Raw genomic sequence first — 24,220 nt, forward strand, 5'->3', positions numbered from 1 at the left:
TCCTCAACCACTTGCGAGATAAATTACAGATGCCAATAACTTGTCAACCTCCCCATTTTTGGAATGTGAACGGAAAGCAGGGAACGCATATCATCGGGAGGTCGGGATTGAATCCAGGTCTTTACTCGCTGTACCATTGTGTTGCCTTTTACCTCCTGTAATGCATGCCCATCAATTTCTCATTATTTGTATTTTACAATTAACCTAGACCAAGGGATAATTTAAAATCGCATATTAAACTACCAGCATGTCTATAGCCACAGGAAGAATGAGCGAACATCCCGCAGGTGTGAGATAGCAACATCGCGGCTACAAAACCGTGCCACGCTTTATCCGTCACTTGACATTTATTTTAATCAGATTTAATCCTTCTTTTAGGCCTAAAATTAAAATATTAATTTTTCACATTGAAAGATATTTGATTAATTTTCATGATCATTTAACATTTATTCTCTTGTTAAATTTCCCCACTCCCTTTTTGCTTGCTGTATTTCCCCACTTCAGTTCATCATTACTCACACTACTCTCAGTAGATGCTGCCGAAGCCGCTAAGTTTCTCCAGATTTTTGTGTGCTAAAACAATATTATTGATAGATATATTTAATATCAAATTTATTTACAAAGTCCAAACATGCCCAATTGTTGGAATGATGGAAACAAGTACTCGTATTTATTATAAAATTATATTTAGGTTAGGAGAGCGAAACCCCATTTAGATGCTGCCTGAGTTCCTTCATCGTCTTTTGAGTTGCATGAGGATAGGAGCCTTTATTGGGAACGAGCAGAGTGTGGAACCCTTTGACTGGGTTGTGCCTCCGTTGCCGGATGGATTAAAGACTCGGACTGGAAGCGGACATGATCGTGTAGGCACGCTTCCGTTGTTAGCTAATGAGCAGTCAGTGACCGTGTTAGTAGAGGGTCGGGGGCTGTGGGGATGTCCAGTGAAACGTATCGAGAGGATGGGGGCTGTGAGGTTGCCGGGGGCTCGGGGACTGCACGCGAGAAGCGGCTGATAGGAGTGAGGGTGTTAATGGTGGGGTGAATTGCGGTCGTTCCTCCCGGTGTTAGTCTTGACACTGCTGACGCATATGTCTTGCTGATCCATATTCTCGTGTTGGAGTCTGATGATATATTGCACGTGTGCATCAAGAGGAAGGCGCAAAGGGCAAGAAAAGTGTCGGGGAAGGGGGCGGAGGAAGTAAGGAGAAGCCTTATATTGCCTTCTGCAATATAAGCCTTCTGGTGATCTTATAATACGTTATGCCTTTCTGCTGTGGGAGGGGATAATATCTAGAGGGAATTCAGTTTTGAAAAATATTTCACGAGGAAATTGTGGTTCTTAATATTTATAATTATTATAATTCTTTAAATATTGTCCTGTTAATATTGGAACAAATGTTTTAAAATAATGTTTCCATTGGTGTTGCACACTTCAAGTTTGTTTATTGTCATTCAGCTGTACATTCTTAAACTGCCAAATGAGATAACTTTCCTCCAGATTAAGCTGTACAACACACTACATATAACTCACACAATAACACATAAAGAAATATTACCACAAGTAAATCAACAAATACTACGGTGCATATACGATACAAGTTAAAAAGTAAACAGTATAATGTAATTGGCGCTTCATACATGATGAGACCTGGGTGGTGGCAGGCAGTTCAGTAGTCTCACAGCTTGGCAGAAGAAGCTGTTCCCCACCTTAACAGTTCTTGTCCCAGTGCTATGGTACCTCCTGTCTGATGGTAGGGGGACAAAGAGACTTTTGTCAGAATGGGAGGGATCATTGACAATGCTAAGGGCCCTGTGCATGCATCAGATGAAGAGAGGCACTCCCAGCAGTCCTTGCAATTGTTTGTAGGGACTTCTGGTCAGATGCCTTGAAATTCCCGTACCAGACAGTGATGCAACTGGATAGGACACCTCAATGGTGCTCCTGTAAAAACTGATTAAAATGGGAGGGGGTTGGGGTGAGCCTCACTTGCCTTAATCTCCTCCAGAAATGGAGACACTACTGTGCTTTCTTGACCAAAGAGAAAGGAAGGGGAATCCTACTATCTTTGTGATATGTGATTTTTGAAACCTGTTCCAACTATACACTTGTATACCACCAAACAAAACTCTGGACCAAGGTGCAGAACACTACACAACTCACACATAGCACATAAGATAATATTAACACAAATAAATTAACAATGAGGTGGATTTACAACACAAGTTAATATGCAAGCAGTATAATGCTACTGGTGTTTCATGTGTGCTGACACCTGGGTGGTTGCCAGGAGTTGAGTAGTCTAATAGCCCGGGGGAAGAAGCTGTTTCCCATCCTAACAGTCCTTATCCTAATGCTATGGTACCTCCTGCCTGAAGGTGGGGAGGGGTCAAAAAATTGTTGGATGGTCCCATGATATTAGTAGTATTTTCCAAGTCATTTCAAAGGAGTAGATGTGGATGAATTATCTTAATGTGGGATAGTTATAGATCAGTTTTGCACATTTTTGAAGATGCAGTCTTGGTCCAATGTCAAGGAGTTCCTCAATATTTGGGAAGAAATTTCTGCACGCATGAGCTGATGGCTGGGCTCAGTCAACTCAGCACAACCTTAATGCTGCAGAGAGTACATTTATTATGTTAGCGGAACAATATTAAAGGAAACCTTATGCATCATCCTATGCAACCGATACACAAAATGCTGCAGGAACTCAGCAGGCCAGACAGCATCTATGGAAAAGAGTAGTCGCTTCTCCAGTCCTGCTGAAGGGTCTTGGCCCGAAACATTTGCTGTACTTTTTTCTGCAGATGTTGCCTGGCCGACTGAGTTCCTCCGGTATTTTGTGTGTGTTGCTTGGATTTCCATCATCTGCAGATTTTGTCAGTTCTCTTACAAATGGCATAGGAGCAGAATTAAACCATTCAGCCCATTGAGTCTGCTTTGCCATTTCATTATACCTGTCAACCCCATTCTCCTGCCTTCTTCTCGTGACTTGACACCCTTACTAATCAAAAACCTGTCAACCTGTCAAATGTAAGCAATGATTTCAGAGATTCATTATGCTTCGGCTAAAAAAAAATCCTCCTTATCTCTGTTCTAAAGGGAGGTCCATCTATTCTGAGACTATGCCCTCTGATCCTAGAATCTCCCACTTTAGGAAATCCACTCTATCTAGGTATTTCAATATTTGATAGGTTTCAATGAGAACTCCCCTCCTCATTCTTCTAAACCCCAGCAAGTACTAGTCCAGAGCCATCAAACACACCTCATGTGTTAACCCTTTCATTTCCGGAATCATTCTTGTGAACTCCTCTGGATCCTCCCCAATGCCAGCAATTTTTTTTAGACAATGGACCCAAAACTGCTTGCATGGATAATAGAACAGTCTGCTTGCACACAGCTGGTTACTACTAATAAGAGTATAGCAATAAATCAGTAAAGCTATTCTATTGCTGATTAAGGATAAAGAGTACCTGGATATAACTACTCTGCTTTTGTTTGTTGAATAGATTAGGATCTTTTACTCATGGTACTGCTACAGGTGGGGTGCTTGTTTAATGCCTTGCCTGAACATCTGTACCTCTTTGCAGTGTGGTATTCCCTAGGTAAAATATTTTTTGGTGATCTAGTCTCCAAGCACACCAAGTCTGAAACTATCAATTGAACTTCAGATGTCATTTTGTATTCTAATATTTGAAATAATAGCTGTAGTCCTAAATATAAATTAATATGGTGGCTTTAATATTAGCTCTGGAATAAAGTGATTGTTGCAAAACTTAGTTATAAGGCATCTAAACAAAATAAAATGCAATTGTCTCCAGGATATGACCAAGAGAACTTATCAGTTCAAGTAGCATCTGAGGAAGCAAAAGGTGTTTGTGGACATTTCGGCTTGAAACTGGTAACAAGATGGAAGTATGATCTCAGCCTGAGACATCGACATTTACCTTTTTCATCCACAGAACCTAATCAATCTGCTAAGTTCTTTCAGCATTTGGTTTTGTGTTCCAGATTCTATCCATTTTTTGTTGCAATGATAGAAAATGGACTTAAATTGGTACTGTGAATGAATTGCCTAAGAAAATAAGTGAATGTTCATTAACCACACACAGTGGTGCACTAAGATAGAGGTTGTGAACCTCCCACAGTCTGTAAATTTGGATTAAGGAGCTAGTAACTGACTATCTTACTTAAGTCCTTTTATGTAGCAAACTGGTCATTACTTTTGTGTTTAATCTCTAAATACAATAAATCAACTTATCTCCCCAATGCCTGAAACCTCAAATTGGCAAAAAGCTAGATTCCCTGGACTTGCTTCCTCTATGACCTCTGCCTCATACTTGGTCTGTGAATTATGTTGCAGGAGAACTGTTAATTTTAGCCATCTGTGTATGTTCATTTAGTGAAGAATACAATTCATAAGCAGAAGAGGTAGGGACTAGTAGCAACTTGTAATCAGAACTCCATTTACAATTTATTTCATATGGTATATTTATCTTTTGTAGTTTCATGATCAAAGATGGCAGAGACAGAAGTTAATTCGGTGTTTTTACAGCAACTGATGGAGTTGGGTATCTCAGAAGAAAAGGCCAGGGAGGTAGGTGAAACATTTATTGTTATAGCAGAGGAAATGTTCATTTACCCATTTTTTTGTGTGGCTGAAATCTCTTCTGTTAGAGGTGTCTACACTAAATGTCTTTTGTAGCTCTTTTTATATTCTTCCTTTTCAAATACAGTGGACTCCAGTTAATCGGGACCAGTAAATTTTGGCCAAATCAAGCAGCTGCCTCAATTACCTTAAGTATCATTGAAATAGTTAAAAAGGTATAAAGAAAACAAACAAATTATGTACTAAAATGAAATTCGGAACAAATCAGAACACTACTAAAGTACTAGAAAACTGGGCATTATGGACGGAGGAATTCATCCAGTGGATGCAATGAACAAATCAGTGCAGATAATGGACTGCCTTCATACAATGCTTTTGACAGTTGCATCCTCCAAATTTTCATTTTCATTGTAACATTCAAGATGATTCTTGATTCCTTTAAATTTTTTTGTAGTTTCTAATTTGTTTAAGTAGTGACATTGTTTCATTTACACTCCCAGCCATTTCTGGTACAGTATCTGTTAGCATGAATGCTTGAAACCGCAGTGAGCAAAACAGTTTCTGAATTGTCTTGGTGCTTATTTATCAACTGTCAGTGACAAAAATTTTTGCTTTTTGAACAGATGCAACTGATGCTATTTAAAAACTGTCCACTTGAATCATGATTTTGTGTATAACAGTTACATAAACACACATTAAATGTTAGTTAGAAACTGTTCTGCATCAGTTCTGTGCCCCAATTAAGTGGTGTAGTGTCCCAAATAAACTAAGGTAATCTTAGCTATTTTCTTAATCAGTTTTTCTTCTTTAAGAGTTGTTTCAAATAAGCAGCAGTCCTGATTAACTGGAATCCACTGCTTTTATTTATTTTTAAATAACTTTTCTTTTCCTGCCTCCCTGTTGCATGGTGTAGGAGAAAGTTTTCTCAGCATGAACTTTATTCATATCATGCCAACCGTATGTCTATCTCATTTAGGTTGAAATTCAAGCATGGTTACTTGGACTAAACATAACATGTAATAACAGTAATGGGTTGTACTTGGCTTTTCAAATTTGGCACGTCTAAGGATGAATTTTGGAACCCAATCCATACGTCACTTATCAATCTGTCTCAATACTCCATCCCTCATCCAGCAGGTTCCATGTGCCCATCCTTTCCTCAAGCCTCTGTCTTACCTTGCCCTCTCACTTCTACATACCGGCTATCTTTTCTGTACATTCTCAGTCCGTACACAGGCTCTAAAATCATCAACCAAACGTTTCCCTCCACAGAAGCTGATGAGTTCCTTAGAAGTTTGATATTTTTTGCACCAGATTTCAGTCTCTTGTGTCTGAATTTCTACCCCCTTGTTCCTGCTTTCCAACCCATGGAAAGTTTACAGAGTATCTGGCAAGCTTCTTTTTAATCACATCCTCCTCTTTCCCTATAGAATTCATTGCCAGGGAGAAATTACATTATAATTCCATCATTCTAGAACCTCATTTCTTCCCTGTTCTTCCCCCAATTCTCTCCCCTGAATCTATGCATTCCAATGGCATTATGGCCAATAAGTGGTTTCATCATTACTCTCTGGCATCAGTTTTCAGCAATTTAATGTCCTCTTTTATTTTCATTTTCAATTTTCAATTTTTATACGATTTCCACCTTTTGCTTAATTTTAACTTTATCTAAAAGAAAATATCTTTGGCTGAATGAAAAGACACAAAATGCAATAATCTTGGCCTTTGTTATAACCAGTCACTCAGATTATGTTAACGTATTCTATTCGTATATCAGGTTGGGTTCTCATTCTGTCAAGGCTGCTGAGTCTTCAATTATCTAATCAATATTTTCTGTCTGGTCACAGGCTCTGATTAAAACTGGCAATCAATCTAGCGATTCTGCTGCTCTGTTTTATTTCAATGGGCTTGAAGTAAGTGTCCTTTTTTTGATGTTTCTCACAGAAATCAGTGATTGTTGATGTACCTCTGGAACAACAGAACACAGCCATGTGCTCAGCATTTTCCAAGGCACTCCTGACTTGTTTTACCTTCCTTGAACCATTTTTAGCAAAAGAGATATGTTGCAGTCCACTTTTTACATGTTCTGATTTAAGAATTTTTGAGTTCAGAAAAATATTTGATGAGAAATCAGATGATGAAAGAAAACAATGTTTTTGTTTAGATAAATAGCACATTTTAGTAAATTGGACTTGGCACTTTGTCATGATTTTGAAAGTAATGACATCAATATACAATGTGTACCTTTCCTAAGTGCTACAGAAGAGATCAAGAGGTTGTGACCCATAGCCATTTTTGTTTTCTCGTAATTAAAGAGCAAGTTTCACTGCCAAGGTCATTTGTGATTTTAAAAGGGAATACACCACAATATCACTTCTTCTTTAGAGGCGCCCATTTTGGTTTTCATGTACTGCCCTTTCACACACTCAAACCATTACAGTCGACCTTCACTAATCCGATTACCTGTAATCTGGTTCCTTCGATAATCCAGCACTGATTTCAAATTTCCCTGGCCACCATACCAATCTGCTGCGCATTGTTTTGGTTGCGCTAGATTGTTCACATGTTTGCGTGCTCTTGTAAGCACAGACAGGCGATTCTTGCTTGTTTTCCAGCATTTATTAATATTATTTGTGTGAGACACGGCCGCCTGGCACCCGCCCGTCTCACCCACCAGCGCAGGGGAGCTGGCATGCGCTGGGTTGGTCTGCCTTCTCACCCGCCTGCCGGCAGTCGTGCACTGCCCTCTGGCGTCACCCGGCTGGCGCTCCGTTCTCTTCTGCCTATGACCTCAGGTCAGACGTGGCGACCCGTTGAATTTAAGCATGTTACTAAGCGGAGGAAAAGAAACTAACAAGGATTCCCTCAGTAACTGCGAGTGAAGAGGGAAGAGCCCAGTGCCGAATCCCTGGCCACCTGGCGGTCGCATGAAATGTAGCGTATAGAAGACCTCCTTTCTCCGACTTCTGCTTCTGCTCACCCAGATGTGATGCTACCAACATCAACAGTTTTGAAGAAACTGTTGTGCAAGTTTCAGCACCAGTTCCTGATGCTTCACTCAATTTTCAAGCCGAAGATGTTGATGATCCTGACAACCCCACACTTGCAGACATGTAACTTTACCTGAAGGTATATTAAACGTCTCACTTTAGAAGCGGAAGTGCTCATCTGTTCTGTACAAGTTAATTCCTGTACATTTACCTGTACCCTTCATTTTATCTGTGCCTGTACAGTATATTACTTTATTAAACTTTGACTTGCTATTCTTTTAATATTTCTGTTTCATTATTACCTAACTGTACTGATTTACATGATATTTTAAAGTTATGATGAGGCAGTTAGCTATTGCTTAATGTGATCCTTTTGTAATTCGGCATTTTCACTAATCCGGCACTCTGCAGGTCCCAATGGTGCTGATTATAGACGGTCGACCTGTATTGAGAAGCTGCTGAATATCAGAATCAGGTTTAATATATCACTGGAGTATGTCATGAAATTTGTTGTTTTGTAGCAGCAGTACATTGCAATACATAATAATAATTATAAATTACAATAAGTATATGTAAAAAATAAAGTGAAATGTTCCAATGTCCTGATAAAGGGGTTTCATGGCTTTTAGTCTGAGATTTGCACAAAGTATAATACCCATGGAAGCACAAGGAACCAGGGAAATATAATATCCAGGCTAGTGTTCTGTTGTCTTAGCTCTGAGAACAGTTTGTGAAAATTAAGCAAAGGTGAAGCTATTGCACCAGCTTTCAGGATGTGTGCAAGTATTTGTGGCACTAAATTGCAGGGAAGTCTGAAGGCAACGAGGGAAATGAAGCAGACATACATACGCAACACATCGTTATCCTAAAAGTGACGTTTGAATTGGGGAAGTATTTATTTATTTAGAAGTACAGTGCGGAATAGGGTGTTCTGACCCTTCAAGCTGCACTGCCTTGCAATCCCCAACAACCCTGATTTAACCCTAACCTAATCACGGGACAACTTACAATGACCAGTTAACGTACCCGGTACATCTTTGGACTGCGTGAGGAAACTGGAACACCCGGAGAAAACTCATGCGGTCCACAGGGAGGACATACAGACTCCTTACGGTTGACATTGGAATTCAGCTCTGAACTCCGATGCCCCAAACTGTAATAGCGTCGTGCTAACCGTTATGCTACCATTTATATATCTTAGATCAGGATCCTGAAGATAGAGAACCACAGGGATATTGATACCAACTTAAAGTTTTATATGTTTTTTATATAATTTAAGTCACAATGAGCATCACAATCTATGATCTTTCATTAAAACCCTTTTGCTCTGAAGCTGGTGTTTTATGTGTAATTTTCTTTGGCATCATAATACTGTGGCATAAGTATGTGTTTTTTTAATCCCATTCTGCAATGTTAATTTTTTAAATAATTTCTGGTTTTATTGTGTGCTTCAGTGGTATATTGTCTTCATATAATTGTAGGATGTGGGGAATGTACAGCAATTGTATCCAACTTAAATTGAAGCTTATTTTATCCCTGTAGTTTGGACTTTAATTGTTGTATGTCACATTTTGTCAAATGTCATTTCATTACTTTTTTCAACCCTTCCACCACTTAATAATCCTTGTTTGCACTGTCTATATTGTAATTTAAGCAATTTTTATGTCTTGGACTGTACTGTTACAGTAAAACACCAAATTACATGACATATGTCAGTGATAATATACCTGATTCCTTTTTTATTTGGGCTATTAATTTTTTTTAATTTAATTTTATTCTTGCTGCTAGTACCACACAATTGTAACAAGCAATGTAGTCAGGAAAGTCTTTTGACAATGTTTTTAATTCATGTTGAAGCTTCAGCTATTCCAGAAGGTTCAGCCACATTGGTGTCTTCCTTAAATTCTTACTTTCCACAATGTTTATAAGTCATCGTGATCTATACTAATATGTTTTGTGATGTTGCCATTTTGATCCCAATGTGTGCCCAATGTCTTCCTGGCCATTTAAAAAAATGATTTAACATTTAAATGAGGTGAAACCAGATGCGAATCATCCAGTCATATTCCTTTACAGTCAGTGCGCATTTAGAATCCGTTGTTACAAACCACAAACCAAGCCAGGAATCTTGGTGTTGTGATGGACTCAAACTTAAATTTTAACTGCCACTTTAAGACATTTACAATGTAAGCCCACTACCATCTTAAAAATATACTGAGAGTTAAAGGGCTTGGGTCTCAGCAAGTTCTAGAAAAACCCATTCATGCATTTACTTTTAATGGTGTTTTCATAGGTCTCTGTAAAAAATCCCTCAGAACGCTGCTGTTAGAGTCCTCACTAAGACCAAAAAGTAGAACACATCACTCCAGTTCTCAGATCACTACAATGGCTTCCTGTCCATCAGAGGATTGACTTTAAAATATTACTACTTGCTTCTAAAGCACTGAATAGTCTAGGGCCAAAATACATCTCCAGTCTCTTGCTGCATTATGAACCTTTCTGAGCTCTCAGGTTGTCTGGGCAGGTCTGCTTACCGTCCCCAGGGTCAAAGCTAAACATGCCTAATCGTGGTTTCCCTTCTGCCGTCACCCGCATCTCCTCCATTTCCCGCACTTTGGCCCTCACCCCATCCTCCCGTCACCACAACAGGGACCATGTTCCCCTTGTCTTCACCTACCACCCCACCAGCCTCCGGATCCAGCATATTATCCTCCGCAACTTCTGCCACCTTCAACAGGACCCCACCACTATGGACATCTTTCTCTCTCTACCCCTCTCTGCTTTTCGCAGGGATCGTTCCCTCCGTGACTGCCTGGTCCACACGTCCCTCCCCACAGATCTCCCACCTGGTACTTATCCCTGCAAGCGCAAGTGCTACACCTGTCCCTACACCTTCTCTTTTACCACCATTCAGGGCCCCAAACAGTCCTTCCAGGTGAGGCAACACTTCACTTGTGAGTCTGTTGGGGTAAATCTGTTGCATCCTGTGCTTCCGGTGTGGCCTCCTCTACATCAGCGAGACCCAACGCAGATTGGGGGACCGTTTCGTCGAGCACCTCCGCTCTGTCCACCACAACAGACAGGATCTCCCGGTTGCCACCCACTTCAACTCTGCTTCACATTCCCATTCGGATATGTCCATACATGGCCTCCTCTACTGCCATGATGAGGCCAAACTCAGGCTGGAGGAGCAACACCTCATATACCATCTGGGTAGCCTCCAGCCCCTTGGTATGAACATCGAATTCTCCAACTTCTGGTAATTCCCTCCCTCTCCCTTCCACCATCCCACTTTCACTCTGCCTCCTCTTCTAGCTGCCTATCACCTCTCTCATGATTCTGCCTTCTTCTACTACCCATAGTGCTTTCCCCTTTCATTCCTTCTTCACCTCTCCTGCCTATCCCCTCCCTGCTTCCCCTCCCCCACCCCTTGATCTTTCCTCTGATTGGTTTTTCACCTGGCTCCTTCCCCCCTCCCCCCCCACCTTCTTTATAGGGCCCCTGCCCCCTCATTCTTCAGTCCTCACGAAGGGTCTCGGCCCGAAACGTTGACTGCTCCTTTCAACGGATGCTGCCCGACCTGCTGAGTTCATCCAGCTTGTTTGTACATCTTGATTTGACCACAGCATCTGCAGTGTACTTTGTGTTTACTAAACATGGTGAAGCAGCTTTTAGTTACTATGCTCCACATATCTGCAATAACCTACCAGAGGATCTGAAGTCTGCCCCAACTTTAAGCTCTTTTAAATCAAGGTTTAATTTATTTTCTTTTTGCTGTAGTTTTTAATTATAATTTCCTGCACTGTAACTTCTATTTATCATATCTATTTTTGTGTGATTTTATTGTCTTATATATTGTCTGAATTTTGATGTTTGATTTTTATATCTTCTATGTATGTAAAGCACTTTGAACTGCCTTGTGTTTGAAAAATGCTATACAAATAAATTTGCTTACAGTCTGTCATGAATGCACAAAGGAAACAATAGAAATAATAATATTAATAATAGAAATTGCTGTAAACATTTATTAAGTCACATAGCAATTGTGGACAGAAAAGAGTTAATGCTTCAGGACTGATCTTTCTGCTTTTTTAAAACAAAAAGATGCACTTTGTACTAAAATATACTTTTTCTAATTGTGTTTTTTCTTTTAAAAAATTACATATAATTTATATTTAATTAGTTTGTCTTGTGAATGCTGCTTATATGGTGCTTTGTACCTGTGATGCTGTTGTAAGATTTTCATTGCACCTGTGCACACATATACTTAATGTGGATAACAATAAACTTGACTTTGAATTTGCTGTTTTCTCTTCTAAGTGCTTGTCTTTCTCAGTAGCATTTATTAATTTATTAGAACATGCATTTTTCTTTTGCTCCCTGGTTAAGAACTGAGTCCAAGACAAAGCTCTTGATGTCTCAGGACTGGATGACTAGCTGTGAATCATTTGCCTGCTGGGCTCCTGGTTGATCTAGCTAGACCACCATGCTGTGAATCCTTCTCAGCATCTGATGTGTAAATACCTACCAGAAATGCGATAATGATACAAGTTCTGCACCTCATTGTTAAGATAATAGCCTCAATAACTACTTCATTTCATTTGTGACAGCTGATCCCCTACTCAAAGAGCTGCCGCCTTTTGCTTGTTATTTTTTTCCTGATTTGCTGTAAAAACCCAGTGATATTTTTGTTAGCATTTAGAGTTCAAAGCAAATATCCCTTCAAGTTCGTGGTCAACATTGCAAATCTTCAATTGATGCATGTGAAAATTTAATTGCCAGAGGTTTCAATTAATCTGTTTTTCTACACTTTAATTTCTAGGTGTTTCCTGGGCTTGACGTTCATGAGTCTTTGAACGAAGAGTACAAGATGGTGCTTGTTGTGAACATGGAATTAACCATGGGAATTGGAAAGGTATTGTGGTTATGACGATTCCAAATTAAAGACATAGACAAATTAACTTGCAATTGAAAATCTTAATGTTGTATATATAAACTACAATTATCATTTATATTTAAATTGTTATTGAATCTTTAGATGAGACTTTGGGGAAATCATTATTGGATTTGTCTCTTTGGAGTCAGTGTTATAGAAGTGATGATGAATTCATTGTGTCTGTCACACGTTGTCTTGGGAAGATGCAGAAGGATTGGAACTTTTTGTATTCATCTCATCTACCTACAGATAAAATAGTGGCTTTTGTTGGTTATGAGTGTTATGGTCTGGTTAAAATAATATTCTTTTATGATGCAAGTCCCTTACCAAGAGTGAACAGGAAAGGTGGGGAGAACGTTTGGGAAATCGTGCCTACTGGCAAGCCTTTTCCCAAGCAGTCCAACCTGCAAACCAGGTAAATGCCATAAGGAATGCCCTACAACGTCTGGTAGACGTTACTAAGGTCCTCAAGTGCCGTCCAAAGGTAGGGGAGGACGGTAGTGACTTTTGGGAACGATTCTGCTCTCACTATGCCACCTACACCGGGGATACCGCCTATAATGCTGGTACTGCCTCCTCCAGTTTAACACACTGATTTTGCAGTGCCTCCCTGAGGACGTCTCTAAGGCAATCAGAATTAATTATATGAATAGGCCCGATAAGAATAGGCAATCAATGAAAAGGGCAGTCACCCATTTCTGGAACCACGGCAGGGATTCTAAGCCAACCAGAGTAAAACAAGAGATGATGCAACGACCTCCCACACCTCAAAGAAAGGAACCAAACAATGCAGGATACCAAATGGAACCGCATCAACTTTAGAGACCTCCTGTATCACCCAGCGTAACTTTGACTTATCAAATGACTCAATGACACTCAGTGGCCTGATGGGACAGGAGAAATCCTACCCACTCACTGTCCCACTGTGGGCAGGATAAGGAACAACAGGGTGCCATCCAATTTGCTATGACGCCGGATTTAGGGGTAAATCTCACCGGGTGAGATTTCTTATGTGCTCTACACCTCCTCATCCAATGTTTGGACGGGGGAATCACTGTCCGTGTCCCAGAACCCCAGAAGGTTTTCTGGATCCACCACCCACCCAGTGGTGGTCTCTCGATATAACATGAGAAGACCTGTCACCCTCTGACCCCCATGTAACCTTAGCGTATGACCCCTCAGGAAACTCTAGAGAACTAAAGGCCATTTATCCCCTTTTCTTGGAAACTCCATTCCCATAACCATTTTCGGGCTTGTCGAAGGAAAGGAGGGTTCTGCCTTATTAGCCAAGGAAATATGGAACCAATTGGGGTTGGTCTCCCCCCATGTGACCCTCACGGTTGCAGTGGGACATAGGCCCAAGGAGCTGGGGTTCCTGGCCCACCGATTGCAGGATAAAGCTAACCTAGCACTGGTGGGCGTTCCACAGATCTAGCCTGATGGCACCCTCACTTTCTACCTTTACCATCCCGGGATGCCCAAGGCACCACCAACCTCACCACATGCCGACCAATGAATCCACACCAGACCTTTGGGCTGCTTCAAAGACGGAAGTGAGCCTCACATTGGTCCCCCCTGTGAAGATAGGTGTTTGAGCAGGGGCTCAGATGCCATCTATTCCCCTCAAACATTGTGGAGACCATTTTTGAACTACCATTCTACCTTTTCCTACACTAATTGCTTACAATATTTGTTTATCCTTGTCTTTACCGAGTTTCCTCTGTGCATGGTTTCCCGTTATTTAAAAGAACTGTGTTCTGTTGTACTCTTTCAGCACTGAGTAACCTGCACTTGCTAAATTATACTCGACTAGAATTTCTGTTTTCATTAGTGTTTGGAAATTAGTTCATTTTGGTTATTCACATGTAAAAATTAATAAGTTTTTAGTATATGTACAACTTAATCAAAATGCACACATCCAAATTAAAGTTATTGATATTCATTCATTGCTGGAGTAAAATTGTACTTTATCCAGTTGCCAACATAACCAGTGGTTCGATTTTTTTTTTGCACTTGCATTACATTTTATTTCAGAAACAATCCACGTGTGAAACAAGCAGAATTAGTGATACACGCTTACTGAAATTATATAAAATTGCAACATGTCCATTTTTTTGCTGATGTTTTTAAGATTGATCTCTTCTTATAGTCGAGAATGTTGAGTAGATGGACTCAGATTTGCAGTCATTTTGTTTTCAGCAGACCAGCTTTGGTTTTGATCCAGGGCACCCCAATCTTAATTTTTCTCAGATATGCCATTCGTATCTCTTGCCTCTTCTTTAGTTATTCCTGGCTTAGATGAGTGGTCCATTGCTTTCGGTTCCACTTGACCCTGTAAATTTTTGTAAGTGACAATCTTTTCTTCAAGCTGTGTCTTTACATTTATTAGTTCCTGATATTTGATTATGTGAAGATCTTTCCTTTTCTCCGTCCCTTAATCCATGCTTTTGTCTGAAAAGTTCTTTGTCCTTTTCTAACAGCAAGTTCTCCATTAGTTCATTTTTTAAAAATCAGCTCATTTATCTCTTTACAATAGCATTCTTGACTCTGCTTGGCAGTTTCCGATGCCCTAGTGCTGACTTCCTCAAACTTCTGCTTACATTTGTGCATATCCTCTTCATATCTCTTAGCAAGCTGTTTACGTTCAGCATGGATGTCTTTAAGAACTTGTTCTAGATCTGCCTGGCGTGTGTCTTCCTGTTCAGCTGTGTTATTTACTTTCTCCCAATATAGATGGTTCTGATCAGATATGCCTCGTAATTCAGAGATCTGTATATTTCTAAGCTTAATCTGAAGTTGATCAGCATTGGCTTAATCAGTTTTCTTTCTTAAATCTTCATAATCTTTTTCAGCTTCCTGTCTTAATTGAATTTCTTCTTCTAATCTTTGCTTGTAGTTTTCGTCGTCTGCCTTGAGGCAGCTGGCCTCCTCCAGCAGGCTCAGCTTCTGGAAGGTACCCGCAGATCAGCCAGGTCTGTCCTGCAGGCTGGCGATAGTGCTGTGAAGGTCTTCATTCCACTGTTCGTCTGCTGTGACTAACCCTAACCCATACTCCCAATGTCCCTACTTATATAGCTCGGGTAATCGCTGACGTCACAATTGCCCTTTCTTCCCGCAAATGCGGGTTTGGGTATTTGATCCTCAAATAAAATTTTCCGCGTGGGAATTTAAACTGGAGGTGGCAGTGTTGCTTTTTTTACACACGAGCCATCAACCCGGCACAGATGGAGAGCGCACTTGGGGAGCACGCAGTCTGTCACTGGATCGAACTCGGGAACCTCCGTTCTCAAGCCCAGCGCTGATCTCACTGCGCCACCAGCCGACCTACATGTGCGGCTGAGCTGGGCCTATTCCCCACTGTATCTCAGTCGGGGCTGGATTAAGCTAGTGCGAGGCCTGTAGCATATATTATAAAGGGGCCCTAAATTTAAAAAATGCACATGTGTTAAAACATAAATTATTTACTTGCACAGTAAAGTAATTCTATTTTTTCATTTGCTATACAGCCAGATAATATGACAAATATCTGACACTTCAGTAATAGTATTACATATATGTAGGTATCAATTTTAAATATCAAAAGTAATAGAACTACAATTTAGAAGTTACATTTTCTAGATTTAGCATGAGCAAATTAGTTGATGATACTGGAAATATCTATTTCACGCAGACATTCATGTTCAATGCTTATTAGAGTGAGATTGTTCAATCTGTTTTGACCCATGGTGCTCCTTAGTTCATTTAAAAAATATTCTGTCAACTTAAGTGTTGGTCTCTTTCTTCCTTCGCTTTATGTTTTGCACTTCCAGAAGCATAATGACGTCCAATATCTCTGGCTCTATTGCTCATTGCTATCTGCATTAATGAAATATGCATTTAAAAACAAATAGTTTATGTTACAAAAGCTAAGTAGCGGTATCAACAAAGGCTAGTGAACAATAGCAAATTTATGTGATTGTTGTGGCTATGAGCAAGTGTGGATCACATGCACTCAACAACCAACTAGGAATGGTATTCTAAAAATGATCTGTTTAGTTGCTTATTGAAACTCATTTCAATTGGGAAATACAGGTTGAAACTCAGTCTGATCCGACCATGTATCTTCCTGAGCTGATTTGGACAACCTAATATCAGGAAAAAAATGAGGAATCATGAACTGGGTCACATAAAACTGTTGAGTCACACGCTCACCGCGGCAGCGCACCCTCCAGCAGCATAACAGCGCACGCTGCAGCGGCTTGGGAGAGTGGGAGATAGCACAAAGGTCACCACGACACAGCAAGGAGCCAACACACACCTGCACACATACCACGCAGCATGCAGCTCCCCCGACATGAAAACAACAGCATTGCCAGATCATTGTGAGAATACGGTGATGCAGCTTGCCAGCATTTGCTGCAGGCCCTCGAAAATGCAGGGCCCGTAGCATATGCTACTTTTGCTACTAGGTTAATCTGGCACTGATCTCAATAAATAATTTATTATCTTTTCACTATCTTATATAATTTACATTTGAGTTGTCTTGATGTGGGGATTGTGGTGGGTCAGCATGGGTATCCTAGGACTACAGGGGCTTAGTGGCATCCTTACCGTGAATGGGCTGTTTGAAGACCTTTCTCATTTCAGAGACAAAGGAGGAACAAAACTCCGGTCGGTTATCCCCTATCGTGGTAGCCTATGCCAAGGCATCCCCTCATAACAGCCCCATGATGTACACGATCTTTGATCTACCCGAAGTGAACGTACATGGCTGTAACTCAAAGACCAAGAAGCATTGTAATAAGAAGGCCCGGCACCTCCCTAGGTCGCCAGCGTAGGGTTCTCGAGGGGATGGTGTTGCTGATCTCAGGGGTGTAGCCATCCCGGGCTGTGCGGTTTGGGCAGTCAGGGTTCTTGGAGGGGACGGAGTAAGGGAAGCGGATATCCGGTCCACCTGCTGACTGACCTTCCTCACATTCGTGGATAGCGTACAAAGGTTTTCTATGACCTCCTTGAGCAGTTGGTCTTGGGTGCCCAGTAGGTAGCCTTGGCTGGTGAGGACCTGTTGCATGGGGTCTGTGTCACTGGGTTCATTCTTGGCCAGTTCGTTCTGTTGCGAGGATGTGGCTGGGGATGAACCCAAGTGTGAGACACAGGCGCAGAGACAGAGTTGGGAGGCGTTAGCACCTTAGCGAGCATGGAATGGGTATCCAGGAGAGTCTCTACGCAGAGACAAGGTTCATGTAGAGAATCCAGGAAACAATGCGGAACTTAGAACTGACAGTCCTAAAGAACCATGAAATGAGTCTATTCATACAAGAGTCAACTAACGAACTGGCAGCTCCTTGTTGTGATTCCAGGGTTTTTATCCTGCATTTACTGATGGAAGGCAGGTGTGTGTAATTAGTGGAACTGGGAATAACTGGGAATTAGACGAGGGGATTGAGGCCCAATTACTGAGGTAATAGCCAGGTGGGAAATTGCCAGATGGGACCATGACACACATCTCCGGGACAGTTTCTTCGCTGTTTGTAATGGACCTGCCAGTTTGCCCGAAACATCGACTGTACTTCTTCCTATATAGATGCTGCCTGGCCTGCTGCGTTCCACCAGCACTTTGTGTATGTTGGGCGAATGTTACTGTTCGGTACTGAGACACAGAGCCAACTGCCTCTCTGACCGCGGCTTCTGTACGTCCGTGACCGCCGCACTGGCGCTCCCCTGAAATCTCTATTCTGAGCAGTTTGGATATATGCGTTTCTGCTCTAGAAATGGATGAGGTATTGAAGTCTCATTTGGTGCCTCAAACCAAGACCTTAAGATATTTTAGAAATAGCCTCACTGGTTCATTTCTTCTCATTAACAAGGTGAAATGGGTTTAAGATTCTGTTACAAAATACCATCTAAACACTATTCCTTCAGTGTGGCCAGGTTAATCTCCAAGAACTCCCAACTCTGCCATGAAAATCCCTTCACCACAATGATTGTGGTGACAAAAGAATTCCCACTGCTCCATAGGTAGTCAGTAATCTTAGGTCTTGTACAAAAGCAAAGAACACATTCAACAGAATTATTTAAAATAATAATGGATAACCAGAGTTGTGAAAATGATCACCCACTATAAATCACATCTTTGAGGAAATGCAGAAGGGGTAGTTTAAAGCCCAACCTTGCTTGATTTTTTGTAAACAATACTTAACCAGGTAGAATGTTTTTGAATAGTTTCAATTTAGTATTCGATGTTTAAATATTAACTGTTCTATTCAAAAATTTGTAGGTTGCAGCACAGGTGGCCCATGGTGCTTTGGGCTTGTATCAAATAATGATGGAAGAATCAGTCAATTGGCAGCAGATGTTGAGAATATGGAATGACGATGGGTAAGTACTGCCAGTATGATCTTATCACAGGGTTATTATATGTGCACTTGTGTAGAAATTACTGTGTATAATAACTTAAATGGGAAGGCTATAATGTGAAATAAAGATGCCCTGGTGAAAGGTCTCAGCCCAAAATGTCTTTATTCCTTTGCATTGATGTTGCCTGACATGTGAGTTCCTTGTGTGTGTTACTCTGGAATTCTAGCAATTGCAGAATCTCTTATGTGACCGTAAAATACGATTGTTTTAATAAATGCTGAACTGAAAATGTACTATCAAGTTGCGGTAAGATATGAATCGGGTTGCAACAAACAATCTGTAAAACTAAATATATGTCTAGAGCTTGGGATGCACAAAATATCATTTAAATTGTATTGCCTGGTTCACAATAAATCCAAATTGAGCTCTCTTCTATTATTAATGCAGGCTTCTGCATCTGTCACTAGAGGGCTCTTTGAAATAATTGAAACCAATAAAAAGCAAGGCAAATGGCAGACATCAGTCTCAAATGTTGATGGGAACTTGCCTAAACTCTGTCAGATTTCCATTTATTTTGTACAAATTAAATTCATGTCGTTTCATGCTGGTGTTGCAGTTATTGACTAAACACTGCACCTTTTTTTTGTGATTGATTTCAAGAGACAGTGAACTAACAAAATGTTCCATAACACCACAGCTGCTTTGTTATATACAAGTCAGGAGAGAAGTTGTAGATTCCTCCTTCATAATTTGTTACTCTGGTGTGATCCTACCTGAATTTCAGTGACTAGTTATTCTGTGGGATTTTAATTTTAATCATTTTCTTTGAAAGGAAAAAAATCTGACATTACCTCAGATGGGGCCTGAACAAAATTTGCTTAATAATGAGGTTAACAAAGGTCAAGGAAGGCTGACTGAGGATACCAGGCAGTATCTATAAATAATGACTACAATAAAACTCCTTTAAATTATATACACCATGTCTTTCTGCTATGTAAATTTTGCTTAAGATGTAGATTTAACACACTTTTCAGATTTCAGTTTTTAATCCCTGGAATTTTATTTTAATTCTGCAAAAGAGGAACTTTATCCCTAGTGTTATGCTTAAATCTTTCCCGTTAAGTCAGGGGTGTCAAACTCGTTTTAGGTCACGGGCCGGATTGAGCAAAATGCAGCTTCATGCGGGCCGGATCAGTCGGATGCGTGCGAACGCAACTTTCGTTGCCTCCGTTTTTTCAGCCTGCTCTCATGTGTCTCAGTCTCTGCTATAACTACAAAGTGTTTCACTTTACAAATTCCGTTTCTTATGAAGAAGACTGCCGAATAAACACTAAAAACCCTGAAAACCTGGTACCTGAATAAACTCAGCATTAGCCATATCATACGCCATAGGCGCTTCGATTACTGGGGCCAGCTTTAATAGTAATTAGATATTATCTCGCGGGCCAAAGATAATTCCACCGCGGGCCGGATTTGGCCCGCGGGTCTTGAGTTTGACATATATGCGTTAAGTGATGCTTATTTGTTGACAAGATAATACAAGACTCTCTCATTTTAAGAGATGTCCTGGAATAAATAAATTTACCATAGTGCCCTGTTGGGCTGGTTAATGCTGCTAGCTGCTCAATATGGGGATATGTGAGGATGATATTAGAAACAAACAAAATGGGACTTCTTTGTAGTTCTCTTAAGTAACATTTTCTTATTTCACATTTGTTTTGCTATAATAAATTAACATATCCATAAATTGAACAGAGTACTGGAAACTGAGAATAAACAAGAATATTTTGTATTACTTTCTGTCATTGAAAATATTAGAAGGCTGAAAGTGACTGTCATTGTGTCTAAATAACATACATTTTTCTTCCCCTAAAGACTCTTTCCACTTACAGTACCTCTTAAAAAAATTTGATTATCTACTTTTTTTAGAGCCAAAAAGATTGTATTGAAGGGATTGAGCACTGAGCACCTCCTAGAGTTACAAGAATTGGCTTGTCAACTGAAACTTCCAAATTACTTGGTGCAAGATGCAGGAAGAACCCAGGTAAATATTAATTTCCTTTTGAACTTTAAAATACCTCTTAGCTATAGATAACACACTTGGGATTGAACATTAGTTTCTTCTTATGCATTTTTATGTGGATACTAATTAAAACTGTAGAATGATTCCACTTTTGTGAGGAACTCTTTTTGACATTTGAGTCTGAAAAGTGAGTGAAGTTTTTCATAACTGAAGGATCCCTCACAGGTCAGCTGCTGCCTGAAAAGGAACACCCACTACAAACATTCCAGAATGAGAATCAGCTTGTGGATGAATGACTCTTCAGATTTTCTAAAAATGCCTACACTGCTATTAAAATGTTATACCTGTACTGCAGTAATATTTACTTTGGGATTGGGCTTGATTTTCTTTAGTTGGCAGAACTGATTACTGATTTTTAACCACCACCTAAGCTTGCTTCCCAATGTTGACCATTAATGCAAGATCAGATTAATGAAGAGGCTCATGAATGCAGAAGGGCAGATTAATAAGGTGCTTAGGTATAAAGGGTAATTCCTCTAAATGGCCCCAGTATAGAATTTTAGAACAGAGAAATGTAGAAATCATACAAATGCAGAAATGTTAGCTGAGGCTGCAGTGAATTAACTGAATGCATTACTGGTCCCATTACAAGAAGGAGGTGACAGAACCAGAGGGGGTTTAGAGAAAAGTAATGAGAATGTAAGGGATTTGGAAGTTTAGATGTGAGGAAAGACCTATAAAACTAGATGTTTTCTTTACGGTATTGTGTTATTTTATTTGGATATATAAAATTGTGTACTCAATATGGAGTGACTGGCTTTTTTGACCAGCAAAACCAGCAATTACAGGGCATTGTTTTAAATTAATAATTTTCTTCACCCATGGATTGGGGGCAATTTGGAATACATTGAATTAAAGGGTGGTGGTGTAGAAATCTTCATTGTAACCAGGTAAGCATTTGAATTAACAGACAGAAAGTAGGATTATTTCAATTACAATAAAAGGGGGAAGAAAATCATTACCATTTACACTGAATTTTTGTGATTGTATACTGAGGGTGATAAGGTAAAATGGAATCTTAATCTCAGGTTAACAAGAAAACTGCTTCTAATTTCAAATTGGTATTTTCATGTTTTCATGATGAATAATATATATATTTTTGAACTCAAGATTGCAGCTGGATCCAGCACTGTCCTGGCAGTCATGGGAGAAGAGAAGTTGGTCAATCAGGTCACAGGGAGTCTTCCACTGCTGTGATATTAACAACTAATATCGGCTTCGGCAGAGGTGTCACTGAAGGAATACTGAAAGAGACATTAATTTGTACTTGCTGAATAGCTGCGTGATGATACATTTATTGATATAAATTTGATTCTTAAGTATTCTTATCATTGTTGTGCCTTTAAACTTGAAGGTTAAGATTCTTCCTTCCAAGAAAATATCAACTTTTGGTTTAGTAATAGTTGCTTTCTGTTTCGGTATACTGTACTTTTTCAAAGTCATTTGGACTGAATAATATTTGGGACAAAGGACATTTGTGAAGGTAAAGGAACTGACATTTGTCAAGCAGCTGGAACTGTCTTTCATAGATATAGGCAATAATAGCAGATTAATGGCTAAGTTTCTGAATAGATGGTGATCTGCTTAAGGTGGTTCTGAATTTTTTTGTGCTGAATTAGGATGTTCAAGCTTAATAGTTAAGGATGTGCAAAATTAGGAATAGGGTAAAATAACAACTCACATGAATGAAAGAAAATGGCTCTTAGTGTTCCCTGCAAAATATGGGCATTGTATAAGCAACCATTTATTGAATGACTATGTATTCTGATCCAGTTAAATGACAAATTAACTGGCAATTCTCATTCTGGTCAAAGCTAGTGTTTTGGATTTAGTCTATGACGTTTTATTTATTAGTTACTAAAATGTTTCTGAGGTATTCTCTCCTCCGGTGACAAGATGTATTCAACTGAAATGTTATTTGTTGCTATGCTACACATCTTTATAAATTCCATTTTTGACAGTTCGCATTTTAAACATGCATCTCACGTTGTTGTAAACAGCAACACTACATTGCATTTGGCTTACATTGCAACTTTAGGAAGAAGTGAAGGTCACACAGATTCTTGACTAACTTTATAAAATATTATTAGTTTTGAGAATACAGCTCAGAATTCCAGAAACCAGTCATAACGAACTAATGTGAAATCATCTTGTGTGGTTGAGTATGACAGAGGTCAGTGTATTGTAAAACTATGGTATTAAAACTGTCATGTAAGTACATTGATAATGATTTATGGTTGTATAAGTGACCCTCGGTGGAATGTATAACAGAGGCCCTTTTCATCCAGTCTATTTTTTATGTGAAAACAAATTAAACCTTAACTTTGCACCTTTTCAACCATCTCTAAATGAACAGTCCCCTACTTATTAATAATGTAGGCAAATAGAAAAATGAATTTGCGAAGTTTTATAACTGCCAGTGATAAAGATTTTTTGTTAGTCAGATGATGGCAAACCCTTTGTAAGCTTATGTCCATTTGAGAGGAGCAAATATGATCTTACTGTAGTGACCAGTTAGTCCTGAACCATGTAGTGAATCTGTAACAGCTTGAAAAAGCATTCACTAAACCAAAATGTTAATTAAATTATAACAGATTTTGCAGTTTCAAATCCACAAGCGATTCTGCAGATGCTGGATCTCTAGAGCTACACGCACAAAATATTGGAGGAACTCAGCAAGTCATACTGCAATTATGGAGGGGAATAAATCGTCTTGGCCCAAAACTACTGTTTATATCCTCAATAGATGCTTCCTGACTAGCTGAGTTCCTCCAGCATTTTGTGTCCATTATTGCTGAAATTGTCTCGGTTAACATGCTCAGTATAATTGGCAACCACTCAGTTTATAATGGTATACTTTGCTTAATAAGTACAATTAAAACTGCTACAGGACAGTGCTCTCTCCTAGTTATGCAGATATAGACTAGATTTGCAACTAAATGCCACTGTGCAGATAGTGTCAGGGCTTCTCAACCCATTTCAATTGAGTGGCTCCTTGTGCTGGTCCACTCTGTTCCTCATACGCAACACTATCATACGATGAACAAAAATTGATAGAACTATCACAAAAGCACTTAAGATAACATCAGCCTTTATTTTTGGGGGGGAGCATGTATTATATATGCTGTGAACAGTAATCTATGCAAACAGAAGAACTATGATGCTTATAATGTATGGGAAAATACTTGACAACTGTGGTCCCTGTTTTTTAATTTCACTTGGTGACAATGGACACCTGTTTATGGGGTTCATGACCATGATTGTTGTG

General features: G+C 39.7%; 1 protein-coding gene across 8 annotated transcripts; it reads left to right on the forward strand.

Annotated features, from left to right (window-relative positions):
* Window positions 1-10: 10 nt before the first annotated feature.
* Window positions 11-23,290, forward strand: LOC140742061 (probable peptidyl-tRNA hydrolase 2). 8 transcript variants are annotated; one of them, XM_073072838.1, is made up of 7 exons: window positions 11-117; window positions 4,504-4,595; window positions 6,455-6,520; window positions 12,420-12,512; window positions 18,790-18,890; window positions 20,799-20,913; window positions 22,063-23,290. In XM_073072838.1, exons 2-7 carry the CDS (start codon window positions 4,518-4,520, stop codon window positions 22,147-22,149), a joined length of 540 nt encoding a protein of 179 aa, XP_072928939.1. In that variant the 5' UTR covers window positions 11-117; window positions 4,504-4,517; the 3' UTR covers window positions 22,150-23,290. The 8 variants fall into 8 exon arrangements, with proteins under 8 accessions (XP_072928939.1, XP_072928937.1, XP_072928935.1 ...); XM_073072836.1 differs by lacking the exon at window positions 11-117 and adding an exon at window positions 809-863; XM_073072834.1 differs by lacking the exon at window positions 11-117 and adding an exon at window positions 844-907.
* Window positions 23,291-24,220: the final 930 nt, after the last annotated feature.

Source organism: Hemitrygon akajei, chromosome 19 (genome assembly GCF_048418815.1).
Source record: "Hemitrygon akajei chromosome 19, sHemAka1.3, whole genome shotgun sequence".
Lineage (NCBI taxonomy): Eukaryota > Metazoa > Chordata > Chondrichthyes > Myliobatiformes > Dasyatidae > Hemitrygon > Hemitrygon akajei.